The 27,109-nt window shown below is 45.6% G+C and overlaps 3 protein-coding genes across 5 annotated transcripts in view; 2 read left to right on the plus strand and 1 right to left on the minus strand.

The window, feature by feature from the left end:
* nufip1 (nuclear FMR1 interacting protein 1) overlaps positions 1 to 2,996 on the minus strand; it is a 44,357-nt gene extending 41,361 nt beyond the window's left edge. Inside the window, exon 1 of the mRNA XM_067992527.1 lies at positions 2,702 to 2,996. Within this exon, the coding sequence (XP_067848628.1) occupies positions 2,702 to 2,924 (223 nt within the window). The 5' untranslated portion in view covers positions 2,925 to 2,996. The remainder of the gene's footprint in view (positions 1 to 2,701) is intronic.
* A 91-nt stretch (positions 2,997 to 3,087) lies between these two features.
* gpalpp1 (GPALPP motifs containing 1) lies at positions 3,088 to 24,287 on the plus strand. 2 transcript variants are annotated; one of them, XM_067992528.1, is made up of 8 exons: positions 3,088 to 3,478; positions 6,064 to 6,235; positions 14,084 to 14,194; positions 16,191 to 16,278; positions 18,364 to 18,498; positions 18,916 to 19,080; positions 20,855 to 20,953; positions 23,876 to 24,287. In XM_067992528.1, the coding sequence occupies exons 1-8, from the start codon at positions 3,352 to 3,354 to the stop codon at positions 24,092 to 24,094; spliced, it is 1,116 nt and encodes a 371-aa protein (XP_067848629.1). In that variant the 5' UTR covers positions 3,088 to 3,351; the 3' UTR covers positions 24,095 to 24,287. The 2 variants fall into 2 exon arrangements, with proteins under 2 accessions (XP_067848629.1, XP_067848630.1); XM_067992529.1 differs by having other exon boundaries at positions 14,087 to 14,194.
* Positions 24,288 to 26,425: 2,138 nt separating this feature from the next.
* LOC137327096 (general transcription factor IIF subunit 2) overlaps positions 26,426 to 27,109 on the plus strand; it is a 95,683-nt gene continuing 94,999 nt past the window's right edge. For both annotated transcript variants that reach the window (XM_067992530.1, XM_067992532.1), the window contains exon 1: positions 26,426 to 26,883. In XM_067992530.1, coding sequence (XP_067848631.1) covers positions 26,818 to 26,883 — 66 coding nt within the window. In that variant the 5' untranslated portion in view covers positions 26,426 to 26,817. The remainder of the gene's footprint in view (positions 26,884 to 27,109) is intronic.

Here is a 27,109-nt window from a genome sequence, read left to right on the forward strand (position 1 = left end):
TTATACTGCCACTTGTGATGTGACATAAAAAGGATTACATGTTAAAACAAGTGACAAGTAGTTGTGTTTGGACGCTCCTGATATAGTGCCAGTTAAATAGTGTTCTGTAAATAAAGTTCTTACAACACTGTGTTTACTACCCGTTCATGTAATCAGACCATGCCAATCATATTCATCGCATCCGATACATCACCAGCAAGAAATTTATTTTCAAAAGAAACATTATATAAAAATTAATTATATATAATGCATGCCGATCTCCTGTGGCATTGCCCATGGTGAGTCAGAAGAGTGCGACAGGGAAAGTGCGGCAGAAAGAGTGACACACGTAGGATGTGCACTCTATACACAAGATGTTTACTTCATTACTGGCAGATTTCCCGTGCCGTTGCTCACAGTGCATCAGAGGAAACATCATTATGATGGGGATATTGTTTCAGGAACTAAGTGTTACACTTACAGGAAGTGCACCCTATAAGCAAAATTTTAAAGTATATATGGATATATACGCAGTATTACAAAGAACAAATAACTGCCTAACCAGTAGCTGGCAGAAGCAATTTAATTCAAGGGTTGTGTTAATATTTAGAAATAATTCATGCAAACTTCACTCTTCCTTTTTGTCAGAACTGCTGGCTTGAAATGTCCTAATAAGTTTCTAATAATCTAGCAACTAATGGCAAAGCAAACCAAATAAGACTAATTACAGTTAAAAACTAACTTCACATTCAGCAGCATTAAACAAACATTTCCTAAGTCCAGGATCTGAAGGATCGCTAGGCAGGGAGGCTCTAATTGTCTGCCCACATTTAAAACACTGGTTTGTGCAGAGTCAGAGTCAGAGTCTGCATCTGCAGAGTCTGACCAGCCAGTGTCCATCAGTTGACTCAAAGCCTTCTATGACTAGTGGGTGCCAAAATGGATAGACTGCCCATTTAAGTCAATTTTAATGACTGTTACTCCAATTATTTGATTCTATTTTTATTATTGTGGACAGGCTGTCTGTTCGTCTATTAATGGTGTCCTCCTGCTGCAGGGGAAGGGAGGAAAAGGGAGCCTGTACGTATTCCAGTCGAAACAAAAGTTTATTTGTACACTCAGCAGCTCACTGTCAGCATACAAGCTCCATCTTGCAGACTGAGTGACTCCAGTCTAGATATAATCAATTGCTTAATTGTAACACTGACTGAGCACTTACTCAATCACATTTATTTTTGTTCACCAGGTGCAGAGGCTGAGCCTCCTGGTAGGTCTGATCTTAGACCTGGCAAAATCCGCTGTGCTCAGGTCCAGGATGCAGAAAATCACCAGGGATGCGGTCTCTGGCTGCTTGCCCATGTTTAATTCTCTGATATGGAGTGCAACCACCTAGTGTCCACTGCTTCACCTGAAGGTTTGCATGACCAGTAGGCTTCACAGGATATTGAATGCTTTACAGAAAATAATTTCTGAAGTCATTGAAATTTGCTGACACACTCCTTGGATGGACTACCTGTTATTTATCATCAATGCCTTCCTCAGTGGCAAGGAAGCTGTTTGAAGTTATCCTGGTAACATTGGCTTTGCCATTCAATTGACCTATGCAATAGAAGATAAAGCACTTACAAAAGCCAAGAGCAAATGCTAAACCTGTACAAATATATTCCCTTAACATATTGAGCATAATTCCCAACTGCAGCCTAACCAATGATTTGTATAGGTTGAGCGTTACCTCTTTGCTTATGTACTCAATGCCTCCATTTATAAAACCTAAAATCCAACCTGCACTTTTTTTTTAAAAAACAGCTTTATCAATTTGTTCTCCCACTGTGCACCTGAACCCCTAAGCTCTCTACTCCCTTTAAAGTTTTAACACTAAGTCGATGTTCTCTCCATTCTTCCCCCCAAAATGTATCACTTCAGATTCCTCAACCTTAAAATTTCATCTGACATGGTTTTGCACCAACCTAGTAATTTGTCTCCCTCCTTACAGTCCTTTTCAGTAAACCATGCTTCCTACTTTTGCATTGTCTGAACATTTCGACATTGTGTTCCATCTTCTGAAGTCCAGATCATTTATATACAAGAGCAATGGTTCCAACAATGACCCCTGCAGGTCACCACTGTTTACATCCATCCAGTCCAAAAGATAGCCATTAACTATTACTCCTTTCTGTCCTTTAACAAGCTGACACATTCCCTTTAATACCATGCCATAACTTCATCTACAAGCCTCCCGAGTGGCACCTTACCAAAAGCCTTTTAAAAATTCATATACAAATCAGCTACATTTCCTTTATTTCCTCAAAGAACTTTACTAACTTTGTTAAAATTTTACAAATCCATCTTGGTTGTTCTTAATTAATCCAAGACTTTCTGGATGAGTATTAACCATCCAGAAACCATATTATGGCCCCCATTATCAATGTTTAGTGACTGGTCCTTAGTCACCTGGTTTATCCCTTTACGAATAGAGCTGTGGCACTGGCATCTCTCCACAGATATATACCCGTAGCACGTTAGCAGTCTTGCACATAGAGTGCAGTTGCTCTAACTGCAGGACACTTACATCCTGTCACACGCTTACAAATCACCATGAGCAACGCCACGGGAAAGCTGCAATGGCAGTTCTCCCTTCAGTCTCTCTCTAACTCTGTCCCCCCCCCCCCCCCCCCCGTTTTATAACTCAAGCATCCTACAAACGTGTCAAGAATCATCTTACCCTGAAACTGGCTGCTGTGACAGGCGTTTAACCAGGACGAGTTGCGTTGCCCGGTCCCCATTCCCCAGGGCGGCCCGCGCCGTGCCCCAGCCGCCCCTCCGTCCCATGGAGGCGGCTGCTGCTGCTGCCACGCCGCAGGAGACGGCGAGAAAACCGCAGGCCGCAACAACAACCGAGCCGGTGGGTGGAAAACCGGCGGCGGGTAAAATCCGAACTCGTTCATTCCGCCCGTCCGACCTCTCGGCTGCAGTCGTCGCCGCACCAGCCGTTCACCATGTGGCGGCGCTTTCCTTATTCGTCACTCCTCGTGCCCCTTCACACTACCCGAGGTCCTCCCAACACCAGGCGCGCTACGCTGGGAGGACCAAGGGGAGTGAGGCATGAGGGCTCCATCTTGCCGCTAACGGGACGGGAGGGAACAAGCCCCCCCTTGCTCCGTTCGACTGAAGTGCACCGATCTTTATACTAAATCGTGGCTTTAGTCACTGCGGTTGATTTTATGTCGTTTTAAACATTCAAATAAGATGTGATTGTTGTTTGTTGTTGTTGAATTGTAAATGTCTCTGGCAGTTGGTCGCGACGACACGTCATCGGCGCGCGGCGGCGGCGGCGGCTGAGGGAGGACTCGGTCTCGGTCTCGGGGGTCTGTCATGTCTGAGGAGAACGCGTCCCTCATCGGGCCCGCGCTGCCTCCCGGCTACAGGACAGCGCGGGGGCAGCATTCCGAGTCCGAGCCGGACCGCCGGCGGCGTTCGAAAGCGGCCTTCGATGATACAGGTGCGTGGCTTTGTTTTGGAACCGCTCGTGTCGCGAACCCGGCCCCGGCCCCGGCCCCGGCCCTGGCCCAGGCCCAGGCCCACCCCACCTTACCCCCCTTCCTTTCACGGAGCCTCTGCAGGGCTGCGAGCGCTCCGTGTTTCACAGATGCAGCGCGATGTTTTATATCGATGTCGTTGCCCGTGTTTACAATGGGGGAAAGACCACCTGTGGCGTTGCCGACGATGAGTCGAGAGATCTGCAGTTTTGTAACCAGGGGGATGGATGTTGTGCCCTGTAACGCACAGCGCACAGTCCATCACCGGCATCTCCACATCATGCGTACCGTCAAAGCCACTTAGTCAAAGCCTATTGATTCGTACCTTCCTCACCTCTTCGATCCAGACGTGCTACTGTTTTACTTTGAGGTAATGGGCAGTATACTGGGGGTGGGGTGGGTGACGCTTGCAGCGAGTGTGCGTTATACACAAGATTTTTAATATGTTAACAGGTGCTTATCTATATCAGTCACATAAAATCATACAGGAGGAGGCCGTTCGGCCCATCGTGCCTGTGCCCGCTCTTTGAAAGAGCTGTCCAATTAGTCCCATTCCCCTGCTCTTTCCCCACAGCCCTGCAAAATTCTCCTTTTCAAGTATATATCCAATTCCCTTCTGAAAGTTGTGATGTGGAGATGCCGGTGATGGACTGGGGTGGACAAATGTAAGGAGTCGTACAACACCAGGTTATAGTCCAACAGCTTTATTTGAATTCACAAGCTTTCGGAGCTTTTCTCCTTCGTCAGGTGAGGAAGGAGAAAAGCTTCAAATGTCGAAGGAGAAAAGCTCCGAAAGCTTGTGATTTCAAATAAAGCTGTTGGACTATAACCTGGTGTTGTACGACTCCTTACTTCTGAAAGTTACTATTGAATCTGCTTTCACCACCCTTCCAGATCATAACAACTCGCTGCGTAAAAAACAATTCTCATCTCCTCTCTGGAATTTTTGCCAATTATGTTAAATCTGTGTCCTCCAGCCAGTGGAAGCAGTTTCTCCCAATCTAATCTATCAAAACCCATCATGCACTTAAAGATCAGGAAAGACATTTATGCTAAAATTTGCTTTTTATTTAACCCAGTGTCCCCAAATTCTACTTTCTCAATTTAGTTTGAAACAATTTTTTGGATTTACTTTTTCTGTACCATTAACTGTAAGATTTTAGATGCCTCCTCTCAAGGATGAACGACCTATTGATCATTATCTATGTATCTCTGTGTTAGACATATCTAAACATTAAATATACTAGTAGCTCTCCCATGCTGTTGCTAATGGTGAGTCAGAGAATATGCTAAAATGACATGCAGCAGTTAAATGTGACAAGGTAAATGTTGTGCTTGCGGGAAGTGTGTGCTATTTCCAAGACTTCTAATATATTTTAGATTGATCTCAAAACCCAGTTAATTCAACCCTATTTGCACTTGTCTATCTTATTCGCTGGTTCGCCCCGGTTGAAATATTGTGTATTAAGTTTGGAAAGTGCTGTTTCTGGTGTTGTCGCCTCATTGGTGGATAAATATTAAATCAGAATACAAAGAAAGAAAAACTTGCATTTATATAGTGCCTTTCACGACCAAGCGTTCCTTAAATACATCCAGCATTTTTGCCTTCACAACTCTTATTTGGAAATTTATTCCACAGCGTGCTCATTCTCTGTGTGAAGTGGAATTTCCTGCTATAGAATCGTTGAAGTAGGCCATTCGGCCCGTTGTGCCTTTACCAGCTCTTTGAAAGAGCTATCCAATTAGTCCCACTTCCCTGCTCGTTCTCTGTTGCCCTGCAAATTGTTCCTTTTCAAGTATATTCTCTTTTGAAAGTTACTGTTGAATCTGCTTCTACTATCCTTTCAGGCAGTGCATTCCAAATCATAACAACTTGCTGCATTAAAAAAAAATTCTCATCTCCCCAGACAATAATCCACACCAACACTTCAGTGCAGGACTGAGAGACTGCTGAATTGTCAGAGGCACCATCTTTCAGATGAGACGTTTAAACGAGACCCATCTCCCTGTTCAGATATATGTAAAATATCCCGTGGCACTATTCAAGAGGAGCAGGGGAGTTCTCCCGGTGTCCTGGCCAGCATTCCTCCTTCAAACAACACCACCAAAAACAGATTATCTGGTCATTTGTCTCACTGCTGTTCGTGGGAACTTGCTGTGTGCAAATTGGCTGCCATATTTCCCTACAACAGTGACTGCACTTAAAACCAATTAATTGGCTGTGAAGCTCTGTGGGTCATCCTGAGGTTGTGATATAAATGCAACTGCCTTCCTTCCTTCCCTCCCTCCCTCCCTCTGTCCCGATCCCAATCACTATTTTGCTGTGCCTGTACCTATTGACTGAAGCAGAGAAGTGGTGGTGCAGTGTGTGACTACAGAGTTAGGTCTGTGCCTGCCACTCACACACACTACCACACACACTGGTGAAGAGAGAAGTTTCATTTTAAATTCATCAATTAATTTCCTCAGTGGTCAATGAAGGCTATACTTTATAACTATGTTTTATCCCTGAATGTGAAGAATTCTTTGTTACAACATTCTGTAACAGTTGCAGGACCAGCACTGCCTCCAGGATTTCGGTCGAGCAAGAGCTCAGAAAGTTCGGGTGATGATGAAGCAAGTGTCCAGTGCACCGATGAGGGGCAGCAAACCTCACCCCTGGAGTTGAGGAAATCTGGCCATACAGTTACGGAGGAAAGTAATGGCAAGTCGAGACCCAGGTAAGCAGGTTCTGCTTGGTCACTAGACCTGATCATGTGTGGGTGTGCATGCGTATTCGTAACTAACTACATTAAGCTTGGCATGAAGAACGGAGGCCATTTTGAATTGGCTCAAACTAGAAGTGCAGCCTAGCCTTGAAGCAGCTTGACTTATGGTTTTGGTTTAAGTGCTTAACCACAGCTCTGAGGCTATTGGGGAATCAATGTGCTGTGATGTTGATTTGTACGGTACTGATTGTGTGATCATGTTGATTTGTACGGAACCGATTGCGTGGTGACGGTGATGTGTACTGTACCGATTGCGTGGTGACGGTGATGTGTACCGTACCGATTGCGTGGTGACGGTGATGTGTACCGTACCGATTGCGTGGTGACGGTGATGTGTCCAGTACCGATTGCGTGGTGACAGTGATTTGTACAGTACCGATTGCGTGGTGACGGTGATGTGTCCAGTACCGATTGTGTGGTGACGGTGATGTGTCCAGTACCGATTGCGTGGTGACGGTGATGTGCCCAGTACCGATTGCGTGGTGACAGTGATTTGTACAGTACCGATTGCGTGGTGACGGTGATGTGTCCGGTGCTGATTGCGTGATGTTGCCGTGTCCGGTGCTGATTGCGTGATGTTGCCGTGTCCGGTGCAGAATTGCGTGATGTTGCCGTGTCCAGTGCCGAATTGCGTGATGTTGCCGTGTCCAGTGCCGATTGCGTGATGTTGCCGTGTCCAGTGCCGATTGCGTGATGTTGCCGTGTCCAGTGCCGATTGCGTGATGTTGCCGTGTCCAGTGCCGATTGCATGATTGTACATTGTGATTGTACATTGTGATTGTATGATGCTACTTTGTACAGTACCGATTGTATGTTACTTTGTGCAGTACTGATAGTGTGATGTTGCTTTGTGTAGTACTGTTGGTGTGATGTTGCTGTGTACAGTACTGTTGGTGTGATGTTGCTGTGTACAGCGCTGATGGTGTGATGTTGCTGTGTACAGCACTGATGGTGTGATGTTGCTGTGTACAGCACTGATGGTGTGATGTTGCTGTGTACAGCACTGATGGTGTGATGTTGCTGTGTACAGTACTGATGGTGTGATGTTGCTGTGTACAGCACTGATGGTGTGATGTTGCTGTGTACAGCACTGATGGTGTGATGTTGCTGTGTACAGCACTGATGGTGTGATGTTGCTGTGTACAGCACTGATGGTGTGATGTTGCTGTGTACAGCACTGATGGTGTGATGTTGCTGTGTACAGCACTGATGGTGTGATGTTGCTGTGTACAGCACTGATGGTGTGATGTTGCTGTGTACAGCACTGATGGTGTGATGTTGCTGTGTACAGCACTGTTGGTGTGATGTTGCTGTGTACAGCACTGTTGGTGTGATGTTGCTGTGTACAGCACTGTTGGTGTGATGTTGCTGTGTACAGCACTGTTGGTGTGATGTTGCTGTGTACAGCACTGTTGGTGTGATGTTGCTGTGTACAGCACTGTTGGTGTGATGTTGCTGTGTACAGCACTGTTGGTGTGATGTTGCTGTGTACAGCACTGTTGGTGTGATGTTGCTGTGTACAGTACTGTTTGTGGTGATGATACTTTGTTCAGTATTGATTGATACTGTCTACAGTACAGATTGCATGATGTTTTGTACAGTACTGATTATGTGGTGTTCCTGTGCACAGCCCTGATTGTTTTGAGGTTGATTTATACAGTATTGATTGTGTGATGTCTACAGTATTGATTGTGTGATGTCATTTTCTACAGTACTGATTGTGTTACTTTGTACAGTATGTGATTGTATGATACTTTGTTCAATACTGATTGTGTGATCATGTGTACAGCCTGATTGTGTTGATGTTGATTTGTATGATACTGATTGTGTGATGTGGACAGTGCTGATTGTGTTTTGTACAGTATATGATTGCGATGCTACTTTCTAAAGTACTGATTGTGTTAATTTGTACAGTAGTGTTTTTGTGATATAACAGTATGTGATTGTATGATGTTACTTTGTATAGCACTGAGTGTGATGTTCCTGCATACAGTACTGATTTGTGTTGATGTTTTGTACAGTACTGATTGTGTGGTGATGTGTACAGTACTGTTTGTACGGTATGGGATTGTATACTACTTTGTACATTACTGATTGTGTGATGTTACTTTGTACCGCACTGATTGTTACTTTGTACAGTACTGATTGATTGTGATGTTCCTGTGTATAGCACTGATTGGTGATATTGATTTGTACAGTACCGATTATGGTGATATTGCTGTGTACAGTACTGACCGTGGTGATACTTTGTACAGTACTGATTGTGTGATGTTGCTTTGTACAGTACTGTGGTGATTTGTATGGTTCTGGTTGTGTTGCTTTGTACAGTACTGATTGTGATGTTTTGTACAGTACTGATTGTGTCTCTTATAGTACTGATTGTGGTGGTGCTCCTGTGTACATTACTGATTGTGATGATACTTTGTACTGTACCGATTGTGTGATGTTACTGTGTACAGTACTGATTGTAGTGTTAATTTGTACAGTACTGATTGTGTGGTATTTTGTACAGTACTGATTGTGTGGTGATCCTGTGTACAGTACTGATTGTGTGGTGATCCTGTGTACAGTACTGATTGTGTGGTGATCCTGTGTACAGTACTGATTGTGTGGTGATCCTGTGTACAGTACTGATTGTGATGTTATTTTCTACAGTACTGGTTGTGTGAAGTTACTTTGTATAGTATGGGATTGTATGCAACTTTGTACGTTACTGGTTGTATGATGTTACTTTGTACAGGACTGATCGTGTGATGTTACTTTGTACAGTATGGTTCTGATTGTGGATAGATTCAGAACAGATCTAGCAGCTCAAAACTGGGCATCCATGAGGCGCTGTGGGCCATCAGCAGCAGAATTGTATTCCAGCACAATCTGTAACCTCATGGACTGGTATATTCCTCACTCTACCATTACCAACAAGCCAGGGGATCAACCCTGGTTCAATGAGGAGTGTAGAAGAGCATGCCAGGAGAAGCACCAGGCGTACCTAAAAATGAGGTGCCAACCTGGTGAAGCTACAACACAGAACTGTATGCATGCTAAACAGCGGAAGCAACATGCTATGGACAGAGCTAAGCAAAGATCAGATCAAAGTTCTGCAGTCCTGCCACATCGAGTCGTGAATGGTGGTGGACAATTAACAACTAATGGGAAGAGGAGGCTCCATGAACATCCCCATCCTCAATGATGGCAAAGTCCAGCACGTAAGTGCAAAAGACAAGGCTGAAGCATTTGCAACCATCTTCAGCCAGAAGTGCTGAGTAGATGATCCATCTCGGCCTTCTCCTGATATCCCCACCATCGCAGAAGCCAGTCTTCAGCCAATTCGATTCACTCTACCTGATATCAAGAAACGGCTGAGTGCACTGGATACAGCAAAGGCTATGGGCCCCGACAACATCCCGGCTGTAGTGCTGAAGACTTGTGTTCCAGAACTAGCCGTGCCTCTGGCCAAGCTGTTCCAGTACAACTACAACACTGGCATTTACCCGACAATGTGGAAAATTGCCCAGGTATGTCCTGTCTACAAAAAGCAGACAAATCCAATCCGGCCAATTAGCGCCCCATCGGTCTACTCTCAATCATCAGTAAAGTGACGGAAGGGGTCGTCGACAGTGCTATCAAACGGCACTTACCAATAACCTGCTCACCGATGCTCAGTTTGGGTTCCGCCAGGACCACTCGGCTCCAGACCTTGTTACAGCCTTGGTCCAAACATGGACAAAAGAGCTGAATTCCAGAGGTGAGGTGAGAGTGACTGCCCTTGACATCAAGGCAGCATTTGACTGAGTGTGGCACCAAGGAGCCCTCGTAAAATAGAAGTCAATGGGAATCGGGGGGAAAACTCTGCAGTGGTTGGAGTCATACCTAGCACAAAGGACGATGGTAGTGATTGTTGGAGGCCAATCATCTCAGACCCAGGACATTGCTGCAGGAGTTCCTCAGGGCAGTGTCCTAGGCCCAACCATCTTCAGCTGCTTCATTAATGACCTTCCCTCCATCATAAGATCAGAAATTGTAAACAATTTTACAACACCAAGTTATAGTCCAGCAATTTTATTTGAAATTCACAAGCTTTCGGAGGCTTCCTCCTTCCTCAGGTGAATGTGGAAATCATTTCCACATTCACCTGAGGAAGGAGGAAGCCTCCGAAAGCTTGTGAATTTCAAATAAAATTGCTGGACTATAACTTGGTGTTGTAAAATTGTTTACAATTGTCAACCCCAGTCCATCACCGGCATCTCCACATCAAGATCAGAAATGGGGATGATCGCTGATGATTGTACAGTGTTCTGTTCCATTCGCAACCCCTCAGATAATGAAGCAGTCCGTGCCTGCATGCAGCAAGACCTGGACAACATCCAGGCTTGGGCTGATAAGTGGCAAGTAACATTCGTGCCAGGCAATGACCATCTCCAACAAGTCAGATTGGATAGGCTGGGCTTGTTTTCCTTGGAACAGAGGAGGCTGAGGGGTGATTTGATTGAAGTGTACAAAATTATTAGGGGACTAGATAGTGTGGAAAGGAAGGACCTATTTGCCTTAGCAGAGGGGTCAATAACCAGGGGGCATAGATTTAAAGTGATAGGTAGAAGGATTAGGGCGGAAATGACGAAAAAAATTTTCATCCAGAGGGTGGTGGGGGTCTAGAACTCACTGCCTAAGAAGGTGATAGAGGCAGAAACCCTTAATTCGTTTAAAAAATACCTGGATGTGCACCTAAAGAGCCATGACCTGCAGGGCTATGGGCCTAATGCGGGAAAATGGGATTAGGCTGGGTGGCTAGTTTCTCAGCCGGCGCAGACACGATGGGCCGAATGGCCTCCTTCTGTGCCGTAATTTTTCTGTGATTCTAGGAAAGAGTCTAACCTCCTCCCCTTGACATTCAACGGCATTACATTGCTGAATACCCTACCATCAACATCCTGGGGGTCACCATTGACCAGAAACTTAACTGGACCAGTCACATAAATATTGCAGCTACAAGAGCAGGTCAGAGGCTGGGTATTCTGCGGCGAGTGACTCACCTCCTGACTCCCCAAAGCCTTTCCACCATCTACAAAGCACAAGTCAGGAGTGTGATGGCATACTCTCCACTTGCCTGGATGAGTGCAGCTCCAAGAACATTCAAGAAGCTCGACACCATCCAGGACAAAGCAGCCCACTTGATTGGAACCCCATCCATCAGCCTAAACATTCACTCCCTTCACCACCGGCGCACCGTGGCTGCAGTGTGTACCATCTACAGGATGCACTGCAGCAACACACCAAGGCTCCTTCGACAGCACCTCCCAAACCTGGGATCTCTACCACCTAGAAGGACAAGGGTAGCAGGCACATGGGAACAACACCACCTGCACGTTCCCCTCCAAGTCACACACCATCCCGACTTGGAAATATATCGCCGTTCCTTCATCATTGCTGGGTCAAAATCCTGGAACTCCCTTCCTAACAGCACTGTGGAAGAACCTTCACCACACGGACTGCAGCGGTTCAAGAAGGCGGCTCACCACCACCTTCTCAAGGGCAATTAGGGATGGGCAATAAATGCTGGCCTTGCCAGCGATGCCCACATCCCATGAACGAATTAAAAAATATATGATTTTGAGGTATTTTGTTGTACTGATTGTGATGTGTGCTGCACTGATTATGTGGTGATTTGTACAGTACTGATTGTGTGGTGATGTGGATTTGTACAGCATGGTGCGTTGATGTTGATTTATATAGTACTGGTTGTGTGGTGATGCTGTGTGCAGTACTGATTGTGTGATGTTGCTGTGTAAGTGCTGTGTAAATGTGTACAGTACTGTGTGTGGTAATGATGTTTTGTACAGTACTGATTGCATGGTATTGATTTGTACAGTACTGAGTAATGTGTACATTACTGATTATGTCATGTGTTGTATATTACTGATTGTGATGTTCATTTGTACAGTACTGGTTGTGTAGTGATGTGTACAGTGCTGATCATGCGGTGGTGCTTTGAACAGTGCTGATTGTATGAAGATTTGTTCAGTACTGATTGTGTAAGTACTGATTGTGTGATGTGTACAGTAGTGATATGTACAGTACTGTTTGTGTGGTAGTGGTGTTTTGTATGTACTGATTGTGTGATGTTACTTTGTACAGTACTGATTGTTACTACTGTACTGATTGTGTGATACTTTCTACAGTACTGATTGTGTGTTATTTTGTACAGTACCGATTGTGTTTCACTTTGTACAGTATTGATTGTGTGTTGATGTTCCTGTTTGCAGTAGTGCTTAGGTGATGTGTACAGTACTGATCGTGATGTTGATTTGTACAGTACTGAATGTGGTGATCCTGTGTACTGTACCGATTGTTTATGTTGCTGTGTACAGAACTGTGCGGTGATGTTGCTTTGTACAGTACTGATTGTGTGGTAATGTTGATTTGTACATTACTGCTTGTGTGATGATGCTGTGTACGATACTGATTGTGTTGATGTACCTGACTGATTGTGTGGTGATGCTGTGTACAGTACTGAATTTGGTAATACTTTGTATAGTACTGATTGTGTTTCTGTTACTGTGTAGTACTGATTGTGTTTCTGTTGCTGTGTACAGAACTGATTGTGCGGTGATGTTACATTTTACACTACTGATTGTGTGGTGATGTTACTTTGTACAGTACCGCTTGCGTGATGTTGCTGTGTGCAGCACTGATTGTGTGCAGATGTCAATTTGTACAGTATTGATTTTGTGGTGGTGTACAGTAGTGATTGTGTGGTGATGTTGCTGTGTACAGAATTGTTTATGTACTGATTGTGATTTGTATAGTACTGATTGTGATGTTACTTTCAATAGTACTGATTGGGTGTTGATCCTGTGTACGGTAGTGGTTGTGATGTTGATTTGTACAGTAATTGAGTGTACAGTACTGGTTGTGTGTTGATGTTGCTTTGTACAGTACTAATGTGGTGGTGTTGATTTGTACAGTACTGTGATGCTTTGTACAGTACTGATTGTGGTGACCTTGATTTGTACAGTACTGATTGTGTGGTGATGTATACAATACTGATTATATGCTGGTGTACAGTACTGATTGTGTGATGTTACTTTCTACAGTACTTATGTTTTACTTTGAACAGTGCTGATTGTGTGTTGATCCTGTGTACAGTTGTGATTGCGATGTTAATTTGTACAGTGATTGTGGTGATGTTTACAGTACTGATTGTGTGGTGATGTTGATTTGTACGGTACTGATTGTATTACTTTTTACAGCACTGATTGTTTTACTTTGTACAGTACTGATTGTGTGTTGATTTGCACAGTACTGATTATGTTTTACTTCGTATAGTACTGATTGTGTTGGTCCTGTGTACAATAGTGATTGTGATGTTCCTTTGTAAAGTACTGATTGATTGTGTGATGTTACTTTCTACAATGCTGATTATGTGTTACTTTGTATGGTACTGATTGTGTGCTTCTACAGTGCTGATTATGTTTTATTTTGTACAGTACTGATTGTGTGTTGATCCTATGTACAGTACTGATTATGGTGATGCTTTGTATAGTACTGCTTGTGTGGTGATGCTTTATGCAGTACTGCTTGTGTGGTGATGCTTTGTACAGTACTGATTTCATACTAATGTGTACGGCACCAATTGTGTGGTGATGTGTACTGTACTGAGTGTGATGTTACTGTATACAGCACTTACTGTATACAGTATTGATTGTGTTACTGTATACAGCACTGATTGTGTGATGTTTGCACAGTACTGATTGATATAACTGTGTACACTACTGATTGTGTGGTGATGTCTCTTTTCCCAAGAAGCAAGCAGCATGCTGCCCTACAGGATGAAGAAAATGATGATGAGGACAATGGATTTTTTGGTCCCGCTCTTCCCCCTGGATTTCCAAAAAGAGAGCAATCGCCTGAACGGTAAAGGAGGTTTATTAAAGGAGCTGTATTATTTTACTTCTGTCCTGCAGATCCAGTTCAAAATTATTCAAACGCTGCAATCTATCTGCCACTAGAGGTCCCCAATGTCAAGTCTTATATTTCTATCAGCACCAGGTGATGGAGCAAATCCCTATCCATTCCTGTCTCAGGGATGGGAGGGAGAGGGCAATCTTTTAGGGCCAATTGAGAATCTGGTGGAACATTTTGAGGTATAGTCATGTTAGATGACAAAGTCTGTCATGGTTTCACAAGTGGCCCATCCCTACTCAGGCGCCTAGAGTTGGGTCTCCATTTAAAAGAAAGACTTGCATTTATATGGCGCCTTTCATGACCTCTGGATGTCCCAAAGCGCTTTACAGCCAAGTGCAGTCACTATTGTAATGCAAGAAATACGAAAGCCATTTTGCGCACAGCAAGGTCCCACAAACAGCAATGTGATAATGACCAGATAATCTGTTTTTAGGTGTTGATGAGGGCTAAATATTGGCCAGGACATCGGGGAGAATTCTCCTGCTCTTCATCAAAATAATGCCGTGGCATCTTTTATGTCTACCTAAGAGGGCAGATGGGACCTCGGTTTAACGTCTCATCTGAAAGACGGCGCCCCTGACAGTGCAGCACTCCCTCAGTACTGCACTGGAGTGTCAGCCTGGATTTTGTGCTCAAGTCTCTGGAATGAGACTTGAAACCACAATCTTCTGACTTGGAGGCAAGAGATCTACCGACTGAGCCACAGCTGACAAGGCTGCAGATCATCCCTTTTTCCCCCCCAAGAGTAATCAGGGACCGATTGTTTTTAACCTTTCCAACTGTTATTCAGTCCCTCGCATGTGGCGTGCATTTCCCCAAGCAGCTCAGTCCAAACTGGAGGTTTCCTCTGCTTTGGCAAGGAAGAATTTGCTGTGCATCAGCACTTTAAATTTACTTCAGAATGGCAGGGTGGCCAGGAGGATTGTGCTACACAATACTCTTTGAGAAGGTGACAAACACAGAGGCTGCTCAATGTGCACAGCAGATCACCCAGGCTATCTTAACACATCTTGGCTGGTCACAGACTGGCACTGCCGGAGTCCTGGGTCTACATCAGCCCTGCTGACTCATCACAGATTGGGATTGACAGAGCCCTGGGTCTGTATCAACCCTGTTTATAGTCACAGATTGGGATTGACAGAGCCCTGGGTCTGTATCAACCCTGTTTATAGTCAGAGACTGGGATTGACAGAGCCCTGGGCCTGTATCAACCCTGTTTATAGTCACAGATTGGGATTAACAGAGCCCTGGGTCTGTATCAACCCTGTTTATGGTCACAGATTGGGATTGACAGAGCCATGGGCCTGTCTCAACCCTGTTTATGGTCACAGATTGGGATTGACAGAGCCCTGGGTCTGTCTCAAACCTGTTTATAGTCAGAGATTGGGATTGACAGAGCCCTGGGTCTGTATCAGTCCTGTTTATAGTCAGAGACTGGGATTGACGGAGCCCCGGATCTGTATCATTCCCGTTGACTGGATGTTCGGGGATTGGATTTTATTTGGAGTGGGGCAGTGGGGGTAGAGAAAAAATTATCAAAAATAGGGCAAGAAAAATCCTTGAGCTCTCATGTAGTGACATTCGCAACACAGTGACAGGCTTGTTCTTAGGAAAGCTGAGAGCAGCATGAGGTAGAGAAATGCTGCTACGTTTGTAAGCTTTGAATGATCATTCGTTTCCCAGGAGTAGAATTTCCAATTCTGACCCCCGAGAATCCTAAGACTTTTTTTGCTCCTGTTTCCGTCATGGTGGCTTATAGTGTGAGAGCTGGCAAACCTGGGGATAAAAGAGTTTGGCCACCAGCTGAGTCTGGGGTCTCATCACTAGATCTGCAGGCTTGGTGTGGAAGGGCTGTGCCCCTGCCCTTAACCTCAAATCATTAGAGTCTGATTCAGTAAAGAGATACAGACCCCGTTCTGAAGATTCACTTGTGGCTTTTTTTTAGGCCTTTTATAGGTCCTGCACTACCACCTGGATTCAGTAGGTCAGAAAAAGAGATCGAACCAGCTGCACCCTCAAGTTTAAGTACGTTGGTAAGTAGAATCAAAGAATCATTTTCACCTTCTTCCTTAAACTTCCTTTAATATAACCTAGTTTCTTCCAAAGTCACTTTATAGCAGGTTGGTGATAGGGGGAAGAGAAAGAGCGAGGGGAGTTACTGTTTCCTCCGATTCTTTCCCATCCGGCATCATGGTGAGTAGAGACTATTCCTGATTGTCCCATATGATTACAGTGTGCGGAGGTACAGAGTGGAGACTATTCCCCTGATTGTTCCACATGATCACAGTGTGGGGAGTAACAGAGTGGAGACTGTTCCCATACGGTGGGAGTTTCTGTGGGGCTGATCCCCTGCTAGTTATGGAGCAGTGTTGGCAGAGGCTTGGGATGGAGGCTGAGATGCAATGGGTGTATGAGACCTAATTGGCAAAAATAATTAAACCTAAGAAAGCAGGCGAGGATGTAAATTAAGACTTGATTCCTGTATTCTCTTTCCTTTCTTATTGAGCCCTCCTGGGTATGGTTGAGAGAACGCCTTCTGGTACTGTGCCAGAAAGGTCACTCCTAATATGTGAACAATAATTGTGGGCTGGCTGTTTGACAACCGGGGGCATCACCACTGTGCCTGATCCCGTCCTCACCCACTGTCCATGTACATGCTCTTTCCAGCGGGGATCAGTCGATAGTGATCAGTCTGTGACCAGTACGAAAAAGAGCTCATCATAAGGCCTTGTTGATGCTGAGGTTCGAGACAGCAGAGTGGTGCTACGCTGCAGTTCTGATACTGGATGGATGTAAATCATAGAACTGCACCTGCCCTAAAGCGCAGCGAAGGGTATAAGCAAAATGCCAGCTTTGTGCTGTGGCCTCATGTTGACCAGGAATTGAGCGGGCACTGTCACAGCTCATTATGCTTGGAATCAGTATCAAGATTTACATAGCACCTTACCTTGAGGTCTGCCTTCATCAAAGGAAATCTGCATGTATCTCAGTTATAACGCACACCTGGATATTAGGTGTTTACATGTGATAAATTCCAGAGTACCCAGCATGCCATGTACACTTTATGCATTTCACTGATCCAGTTTCTTGCCGTACATATCCTAACCTGACGTCTAGAAATACCTTAACCACAAGGGAATTGCACAGCCAAAAGAAAGAAATAAAAACAGAAAATGCTGGAAAACACTCAGCAGGTTTCAGGCAGCATCTGTCAATGACCTGAAACGTTAACTCTGTTTCTCTCTCCACAGATGCTATTTGACTGTTTTCCAGCATTTTCTGTCTTTATTTCTGATTTCTAGCTTCCGTAGTATTTTGCTTTTGTTTTAAAAATAGAAAGGAATTGTTTAAAATCACTAGAATTGAAAACCCTTGTTGTCATTCAATTCAAGGAAAAAAATAACTTGCATTTCTATACCGCCTTTCACATCCCCAGGATGTCCTAAAGCACTTTATAGCCAATTAATTACTTTTGAAATGTATTGTAATGTAGGGAAATACAGCAGACAATTTTCTCACAGCAAGGTCCCACAAACAGCAGTCAGATAAATGACCAGATAATCTGTTTCGTTGGTTTTGTTAGAGGGATCACTGTTGGCCAGGACACCGGGAAGAACTCCCCTGCTGTACTTTGAATAGTGCTGTGGGATCTTTCACGTCCACCTGAGAGGGCAGGCAGGGACTCGGTTTAACGTTTCATCCAAACGACGGCACCTCCAACCATGCAGCGTTCCCTCAGTACTGCACTGGAGTGTCAGCCTAGATTACGTGCTGAAGTCTCTGGAGTGGGACTTGAACCCACGACCTTCTAACTCAGAGGCGAGAGAGCTACCTATTGAGCTACGACTGACAGGCCAGTCTCTCTACGTTTGGAATGTAATATTGATGGTTCAGAACTGTACCAAGATTCGAATGTTTACTAGTCTCTCAATCGCAAACGATATATAAATCTTCAATTATGTGAAAGTGGTTTAAAAAAAAACTGTTCAGCAGTACTGAGACTTCTGAGGGCAGAGTACCATCTGTTTAACAATCAGATAAAGACCCCCTCCCGCTCCATAATGTCAATGGATGCAACAACTTAGCATTGTGTCATCCGACTCCTTTGTGTTTTGCAGCCAGCAGAGGAAGCCAGTGATGAGGAGACCCTGATTGGCCCGATGCCCTCGGCAGGCCCGGCTGAAAGCAACCTGGCGGCAGATATTGAACGCAGGGCGAGCAGAATGAAAGAAAAGCTGGCCTCTGGGGACGGGGTAGGAGAACGGCCACTTCCTCCAGTTAGCATGTGGGCCGTGGATTCTTGCTGCTCTCAAGTTGCGACGCGACGTGTAGTGTCGAATATGTCTCCTCCAGCCTTCCCTCTTCCCCAGGATATATGGAATTCTACTGCTGCAGAATCAGACTTGTAGAACCAAGTAAAAAACCTGATACTCCATGTACAATGTACTTCGATTGGTGAACCTAACACCTAGCTCGAAGCTTAATCTTTTAGCATTTCCCCGTCACGGAAAAATTATCTATTTAAGTTCTTTGTCTGGTTTTGATTTTGAAACATGCGTGGTACAAGGCTTTGCATTTGTGTGTTCATGGGGATCATTTATTTTAATCAAACTCTAAAATTTTCTCCCGTGTTTTCACGATGCCTTTATCTGTTTACTTATCGGTCGCAGGATGATGCCCAGAAACAGGCCAGAGAGTCTTGGATGACTGAACTTCCACCGGAGTTACAAAACATAGGTCTGGGCGCGAGAACATTTAAGAGGCGTGCAAACGGAGGGTCATCTGACCGGTCCATATGGACAGATACTCCGGCTGACAAGGAAAGAAAAGCTCAGGTAGGTCCCGAGTATTTTTGATTGCTGTCTTGCTCCTGCCGTAATTGAGTGCCTCCCAAGGTGCTGCTCACAGTGCGTCAGAGGGATCCCGGTTTCACAACAACACAGGTGCTCTCAACACAACGTGACAGGAAAAGCATCGCCGGAAGTAAGTGTGACACTTGCAGGAAGTTTGCGCAGGTGCAAGATTTATAATATTTTACATGGACTTATTTTCCATTTCGGAAAATGGCCATTATAGACCCCATTAGGAAGGCCTAGCTGTTAATTTGGTGCCGGCAAGACTCTTGTGTGTTGTTTGTTGTAACCAACTGAATATAAACCTGGATGGGAGCAACATGTTCCACTGTAGGGTTATGGGGTAGTATGGGGGGATGCGTCAGGCATTGATTTGGCAGCAAACATCAGGAAATTAGAAAGTGTTCAGATAAGCACATGACAGCGAAAACCATCAAACCTTTTTTTATTATGTTGAGGAACTTGCTGGAGAATAGAATACAATTCCATTTCATATCTAGTGACAGTATGGCTGTCACAGTGCTCCAGGATGAAGTATGGGGTATTAATTACATTGTCCTAAAGATCGTACATTGAAGCTCCCCTGTGCCCACCATATACACATACTGAGGCTGATTAGGTATGGTCCGGTTGAAGGCAGTTTCTTGTGTGCAGGAGTGAAGTGAGACACATCTGTACACATCTTGTTGTTATAAACTGGATAGCCCGGTGATGAAGTATAGAATACTAGAGCCTGGTCTTCAGTTGCTTCCATGCCTTTATTCACAGAGTTCCACACAACAACACACACCATACCCTACACCCTAGATCAGCTCTCTTATAAATGGAGACGAGAGTTCCCAATTGATAGACACCACCTTAATACAATTAACACCAATTGATCACATGGATATAGTTAACACTTGTCTCCTAGGGCAGCACAATGGCAAGCTTATGATGTAGCATCTGATTCGCTGTCCGAGGGGAACGGGCCAGGAAATCGGTGTTCCTCAGTGAGCCGAGCCCAGCCGCAGCTCGTAGCTGGAACGGCGGCTTCAGACTCTGTGCTAGGGTTGCAAAAGCCGATCCTGATCTCACCATCGAGGAGAGAGTATCATTATGAACTGGGGGAGAGCGTCCGTGAACTGGGGGAGATTGGAGGGGGAGAGCGTCCGTGAACTGGGGGAGATTGGAGGGGGAGAGCGTCCGTGAACTGGGGGAGATTGGAGGGGGAGAGCGTCCGTGAACTGGGGGAGATTGGAGGGGGAGAGCGTCCGTGAACTGGGGGAGATTGGAGGGGGAGAGCGTCTCCCTCCTCCACCCCCGCTTGAGCCAGATCTTTCACCCTGAGCTGCAAGAGCGGGAGAGACATTTCTGTTTAAGGGAGGGAAATCTGGACCCAAGACAAACCGAGTCTATTTAAACAGAGTCTCTACCAACTCTAACAAACAGAACTCAAGACCGAAACTACGGCAAAGTCTCCCGATAAAAGCAGGATTATTTCTCCAGGAAAACACAGTGAGTGGAGGATAGTTAAATAATACAAATTATGTGCGTAAAATCAATCCCAATCACTTACGGCAGTGCGGTTCTCCAGGCCTGATTGAATTAATCAATTATCTCCATTCTGGCCAGGACTTGTGGTGTCACTAAATGCAGCCTTCTTTGGCTGTGTTCAGCTATTCGCTGTCAGCTATATTAAGCTGCTTGTGTTATTTCCTCTGAGGAATTTCTGCCTGGGTAACTGTCTTCACCTGTATTTGCTTTCCTCCCTCAGGAAATGTTAGAAGCCAAAGACTCCCCTGGGAAGGGACCGGAGCGTCCTAGTCTCTCCGAAAGAGACAAACGGATGGCCAAAGAGGTGGCGTCGTACAATGTGAGCGGTTTGTTTTATATCCAAACACAATGCAAAATGAACTTATCCTTTGAAAGTCATAAAGGCCATTTTTAACTATGGCTCCACATCTTAATCGAGGCTCCTTATTGCATTCGTTTGAAGAGTTTTTGTCAGGTTAAAACTGAGCTTCAAGGCTATTCATAATAACAGACTTGCATTTATTTTCCTGTACGGAGGTGTTTCTAGGAGGTTCACAGAGGAGGGGGGGAATAAAGGAACAGGCACCGAACCAACGGTGCAAGAGTTTGGACACGGTGACCGAACGATTGGTCAAAAAGATGGGTCTTGAGAAGGTTTTTGAAGGTGGAGAGGCAGCGGGGTTTAGGGCTGAGGCGGCTGAAGCCCAGGCCACTAATGGCAGATGTAAGGAGGACGATGCATTAATGGCCAGAGTTGGACGGTCGAAGGGTGCGGGAGGGGATATGAAGCGGAGACGGGGGTGGGTGGGATGGGATGAGACTCCGGAGGAATTTGAAAATGAAGACCAGGATTTTAAATTCAGTGCATTGTCAGGGGGTGGGGGGGTGGACAGCGAACCAATGTTGATCAGTGAGGGCAAGAGTGATGTGCCAGCAGTGCTTGGTGCAGGACAGGATACAGACAGCTGAGTTTAGAAGAAGTTGGAGTTTATGGAGAATGGGAGGCTGGCAAAGAGGACATTGGAGCAGTTGAGTCTAAAGAAAGAAAGACTATACAGCGCCTTTCACAACCTCAGGACGTCACAAAGCGCCAATGAAGTACTTTAGTAGCATAGTCACTGTTGTAATGTAGGAAACGTGGCAGCCAATTTGCTCACAGCAAGTTCATCATTTAGTTCATTGCTGTTTGTGGGACCTTGCTCACGGTCCCACAACAGCAATGAACTAAATGATCAGATAATCTGTTCCAGTGATGTTGGTTGAGGAATAAATATTGGCCAGGATACCGGGAAGAACTCCCCTGCTGTTCTTCGAAATAGTGCCGTGGGATCTTTTATGTCCACCTGAGAGGGCAGACAAGGCCTCGGTTTAACATTTCATCCGAAAGTTGGCAAGATCCGACAGTGCAGCACTCCCTCAGTACTGCACTAGAGTGCCAGCCTAGATTTTTACATTCAAGTCTGAAGTGGGGCTTGAACCCACAATCTTCTGACTATGAGGCGAGAGTGCTACCAACTGAGCCACGCTTGAGTCTAGAGATGGATAAAGGTTTCACTGGTAGTGGAGGTGAAGTAGGGGCAGAGGTGAGTCATGTTACAGAGGTGGAAGGAAGTGGTCTTGATGTTTGATAGGATGTGGGGTTTGCAGCTCAGCCCTGGGTGGAGTGGGGTACCAAGGACATGCTGGTATTGTTTTTTTTTTATTCGTTCATGGGATGTTGGCGTTGCTGGCGAGGCCAGCATTTATTGCCCATCCCTAATTGCCCTTGAGAAGGTGGTGGTGAGCCGCCTTCTTGAACCGCTGCAGTCCGTGTGGTGAATGTTCTCCCACACTGCTGTTAGTTAGGGAGTTCTGGGATTTTGACCCAGTGACGATGAAGGAATGGCGATATATTTCCAAGTCGGGATGCTGTGTGACTTGGAGGGGAACGTGCAGGTGGTGTTGTTCCCATGTACCTGCTGCCCTTGTCCTTCTCGGTGGTAGAGGTCGCAGGTTTGGGAGGTGCTGTTGAAGAAGCCTTGGTGAGTTGCTGCAGTGCATCCTGTAGATGGTACACACTGCAGCCATGGTGTGCCGGTGGTGAAGGGAGTGAATGTTTAGGGTGGTGGATGGGGTGCCAATCAAGTGGGCTGCTTTGTCCTGGATGGTGTCGAGCTTCTTGAGTGTTGTTGGAGCTGCTCATCCAAGCAAGTGGAGAGTATTCCATCACACTCCTGACTTTATTTTGACAATATTCTTCAACTGGTCAATCACTTAAAACCATGTAGCCCTACACAAAATTACTTCCTGTGTCTCTAAAGAAACTCAATGGTAAATTCTATTTTTTTTAATTCAAGGACCAATCTGAAGGTGAAGTGCTTGGGGTAGATTCCAGTTTCAGGCACGTCCAGTCTGTGCACCCACATCACTGACCTGCACTCTTAACCTTTGAATTCCAGGAACCCAGGCTGATAGAAGTAGAGAAAATGTTTCAGCTTATGGGGGAATCCAAAACTAGAGGTCATAAATATAAGATGGTCACTAATAAATCCAATAAGGAATTCAGGAGCAACTTCTTTATCCAGAGAGTGGTTAGAATATGGAACTTGCTACCACATGGAGTAGTTGAGGTGAATAGCATAGATGTATTTAAGGGGAAGCTAGATAAATACATGAGGGAGAAAGGAATCGATTATGTTGCTGGGGTAGATGAAGTAGGGAGGGAGGAGGCTAGTGTGCGGCATAATCACTGACAGAGACCATTTAGGCCGAATGGCCTGTTTCTGTGTTGTAAATTGTATGTAATTCTATGAATGGCACTGTGAAGAATGTCCTTAAAGAGTAGGCTTCTTTGGTTACTATTGGTACTTGCTGGGGGGGGGGGGGGGAGGGAGAATGATTTATTTCAACTTGCAGTGTTTCCCTCCTCCAAGTTATCTTATCTTCCCGGTACCATTACCGGGCGGAACATGTTATAACCAGAGAGTAGCAATCCTGAGCCATGTTCTGGGAGTGACTCTCCCTCAGATTAGTCCTTTGGTCCCCAATGAGGAAACATATTGTAAATCTAACACTGTACTGTCAGTGGCTATCGGTGTGAATTCCTAGCCTGCGGCTGCAGCCCACGATGCTGGAGCACCATCAGTACTAGATGGGTTTGTGTCCTGCAGCACCTTGGTTGCCTTTACCTGGGACCCAGTAGTTGGAATACCCAAGGATGAGAAAAGGCGCTCAGCTCCTCGATAGAAACGACGAGAAACTTTTTTTTTGTTGTTGTTCCAAGGAGTCCAAACGATCGGAGTCCCTTCTCGACATGCACAGCAAGAAGTTGAAGAGAAAAGCGGAAGATGAGAAAGACAGACCCCAGGAGCGACGGGCGTTTGACCGTGATCAAGATCTCCAGGTTCACCGGTTCGACGAGGCCCAGAAGAAAGCCTTAATCAAGAAGTCCAAGGAGCTGAACACCAGATTTTCACATGGGAAAAGCAACATGTTTCTGTAAAAAAAAGATTTAACTGGCAAATTGCGGATTTAGAGCAACTGCAGTCAGTCTATAGTTTAATTCTGCTGTAATATTTCTGTATTGTAAGGTACAATTGGTCAAACCAATGTGTTGTATGAGTGGCAGGTCTCTTGTTATAAAATATTTTTGTTTAATAATTTTGATTAATCTAAATAAAGGTGAACTGCTTTTATTTGTGGTTGTTGGCAGGTTTTTCTTCGCCGGATTATTTTTGTTCTGTGATTAAAATGTTAAGACTGGATACAAAGCTCCTGCGGGCAGTCGAAAGGTTGAGCCTGCACCTGGGTCCTTCCCCAGCCTAGCAAGCCAATGATGTGCAAAGTGAATCTATGTGCAATGACACTGAGGGGATTTCTCAAAGGAACATTAGGAACCGGAATAGACCATTCAGCCCCTCTGGCCTGCTCCGCCATTCAATTAGATCGTAGCTGATCTGCCCCTCAACTCCATTCACCCGCTGTTTCTCCATATCCCTCGATACCCTTACTCAACAAAAGTCTATCACTCTCAATCTTGAAAGCTCCAATTCTCCCAGCATCCCCACAGCCTTTTGGGGAAGAAAGTTTCAGATTTCTCAATGCTAGAATATACCTGCTGTGGACCCTGCTGGTGGATTAATAAAAAGTCACCTGGACCAATCCCTCAGCACTCAGAACAGATTGTCGAGCCAAGAGAATTGGGGAACAGTATCTAGGCAAAGCCTTGGTTCAGTGAATGAAGCCAGGTTAATTAAAGCCTGTCCATCTGGGTTTCTCTGATGTTGATGTCTAGGATGAATCCTACCCAGACGCTGGAGGTATCACATCTTCTGTGCTGTAGCTGTACCAATGCCTTCCCTCTAATGAGAAGCGGGACTTATGGACTTAGACTCCAGTTTCAGAACCACCCTTGGAAGTTGGTCAGTGAGAAGTACCTACAACCTGTTTAGATGGTGACCAAGGCAGATACCAGTGCTGCCATCAATGAGAAAACTGAGCGACTAGATCATGGTGACTGGGTTTGTTGTGTTCTGGCCACTAAAGTTTCAGTGGTGAAACTCTACCTCATGGCTTAGTGAATAAATACACCCTGTGGTGTGGGACTGAGCCTTACATACATACGTCCTTGCATCTGTGCTGAAATAGCTAATCTAAGCTGGAGCTGCAGTTTGGCTTGCTGCAAGTGGCGTCTGAGTGTTCCCAACCCTAATCGCTATTCATTGACATCCCTCCCCGCCTAACTGTCAAGTGAACACGAGTGCTTGTCAAGTGATAATAGGATTGCTCTCTGCCGTGATTCCTTTCAAGTTCAACAAGCCTGCCAATACACTGTCTAGGCTCACTTAGACACATGAGGGGGCTATGACTATCCCTTCAAGAGCCAGTTCCTTCAGAAGAGATGGGGCAGGGGGAAAATAGGACAGGGTAGTCTCGTGGTCCTGGTACTGGATTTGTGACCCAGAGCTCATGAGTTCAAATACCACCATGGCTAGTTGTGGAATTGAAATCAAAAATATCTGGTAACTTGTGAGCTGGCCTGATTTTTGTAAAAATTGGACTGGTTCACTAATGTCCTTCAGCGAAGGGAACCTGCCACCCCTGCAGTCCTACACTATGTGGTTAACTCAGTGCCCTCCGAGCAACTAGGCATAGGCAATAAAGACTGCCTTGCTGGTGTCACTCCTGTTTATACAAATAAAAAATATAAGGGAGGGTAAAAGTAATTTTATAAAACAACTTGCATTTACGTGGCGACTTTAACATAGTAAAACGTCCCAAGGCGCTTCTCAAGGAGTGTAATCGGACAAAAATTGACACCGAGCCAAAGAAGGAGACATTCGGGCAAGTGACAAGATAGGTTTTAAGGAGCATCTTAAAGAAGGAGAGAGGTGGAAAGGTTTAGGGATTCCAGAGCTAAAGGCCTAGAAGCTGAACCCTCCTTTTCACCTATTTCTCTCCAGTCTAACATCTGTCCAAAAAATGTTAATAGACTTGCTGAAATATAAATCTGAGCAAAATTCATAAAGCTCTAGCCTAAAGGATTTACCCAAAAAAAAACACGTGACAAAAAATTTCACGCGTTTTGCATTAAAGAACAATTTTAAAAATCAGTTACTTTTTATTATAGGTTTGTCACTTTTAATTACACGTCTTCTACAAAATAGTACAAACCTTTAGGAGCTGCCGGATACGGGATCTCTGACTGGGGCTTCCAAGAGTACCTGAAATTTGGCTAAATGTATTGTTGCTTTCCGCACTGCAGTCAGACATTTCGGAAAACTCGTTTTTTTTTTCCATGGGGCACAGGGCTGGCCGAGCTCCACCCCGCCGGCCACCGTTGAGGAGAGGCTGCCGGGTTGGGACAGGGAGATGGCGGCCTTCAGCGGGAGCGGGCAGTGAAGGAGCCGCCGGCCGATCTCGGCCTTCAGCGGGAGCGGGCAGTGAAGGAGCCGCCGGCCGATCTCGGCCTTCAGCGGGAGCGGGCAGTGAAGGAGCCGCCGGCCGATCTCGGCCTTCAGCGGGAGCGGGCAGTGAAGGAGCCGCCGGCCGATCTCGGCCTTCAGCGGGAGCGGGCAGTGAAGGAGCCGCCGGCCGATCTCGGCCTTCAGCGGGAGCGGGCAGTGAAGGAGCCGCCGGCCGATCTCGGCCTTCAGCGGGAGCGGGCAGTGAAGGAGCCGCCGGCCGATCTCGGTGCGAACCGCGGCCTCGAATTAACTCGCGGCAATGAGTGAGAAGGGGGACCTGGATTTAACCGGAGTGAAGCTCAACACCGGGGTCTGGCTGGTGAAGGTGCGTTCCGTCCCGTCAACGCGAGCCGGTTACTCGAGAGGCGCCGGGGCCCCGAGGGAGCCCCCTCCCCAAACAGGGCCCGTGGGGGGAGGGGTTGAATGGGTGCGATGGGAATCTGAGGGGAAGGGATTCAACTTCTGAGCTGTAGTCAAGTTATTATGCAGGAAATGCGGTCGCCATTTTGTGCACAGCAAGATCCCACGGTCAGGGCTCAGGTCAGACGCCC

This window comes from Heptranchias perlo, chromosome 11 (assembly GCF_035084215.1).
Source record: "Heptranchias perlo isolate sHepPer1 chromosome 11, sHepPer1.hap1, whole genome shotgun sequence".
In the NCBI taxonomy this organism is placed as follows: Eukaryota; Metazoa; Chordata; class Chondrichthyes; order Hexanchiformes; family Hexanchidae; genus Heptranchias; species Heptranchias perlo.

What these genes read in the sequence shown, in the direction of transcription:
- gpalpp1 (XM_067992528.1), top strand. Translation starts at nt 3,352, where the DNA reads ATGTCTGAGGAGAACGCGTCCCTCATCGGGCCCGCGCTGCCTCCCGGC. An exon ending in AATGGCAAGTCGAGACCCAG is followed by an intron (nt 6,236 to 14,083) that starts GTAAGCAGGTTC and finishes TCTTTTCCCAAG; the next exon opens with AAGCAAGCAGCATGCTGCCC. An exon ending in ACAAGGAAAGAAAAGCTCAG is followed by an intron (nt 19,081 to 20,854) that starts GTAGGTCCCGAG and finishes TTCCTCCCTCAG; the next exon opens with GAAATGTTAGAAGCCAAAGA.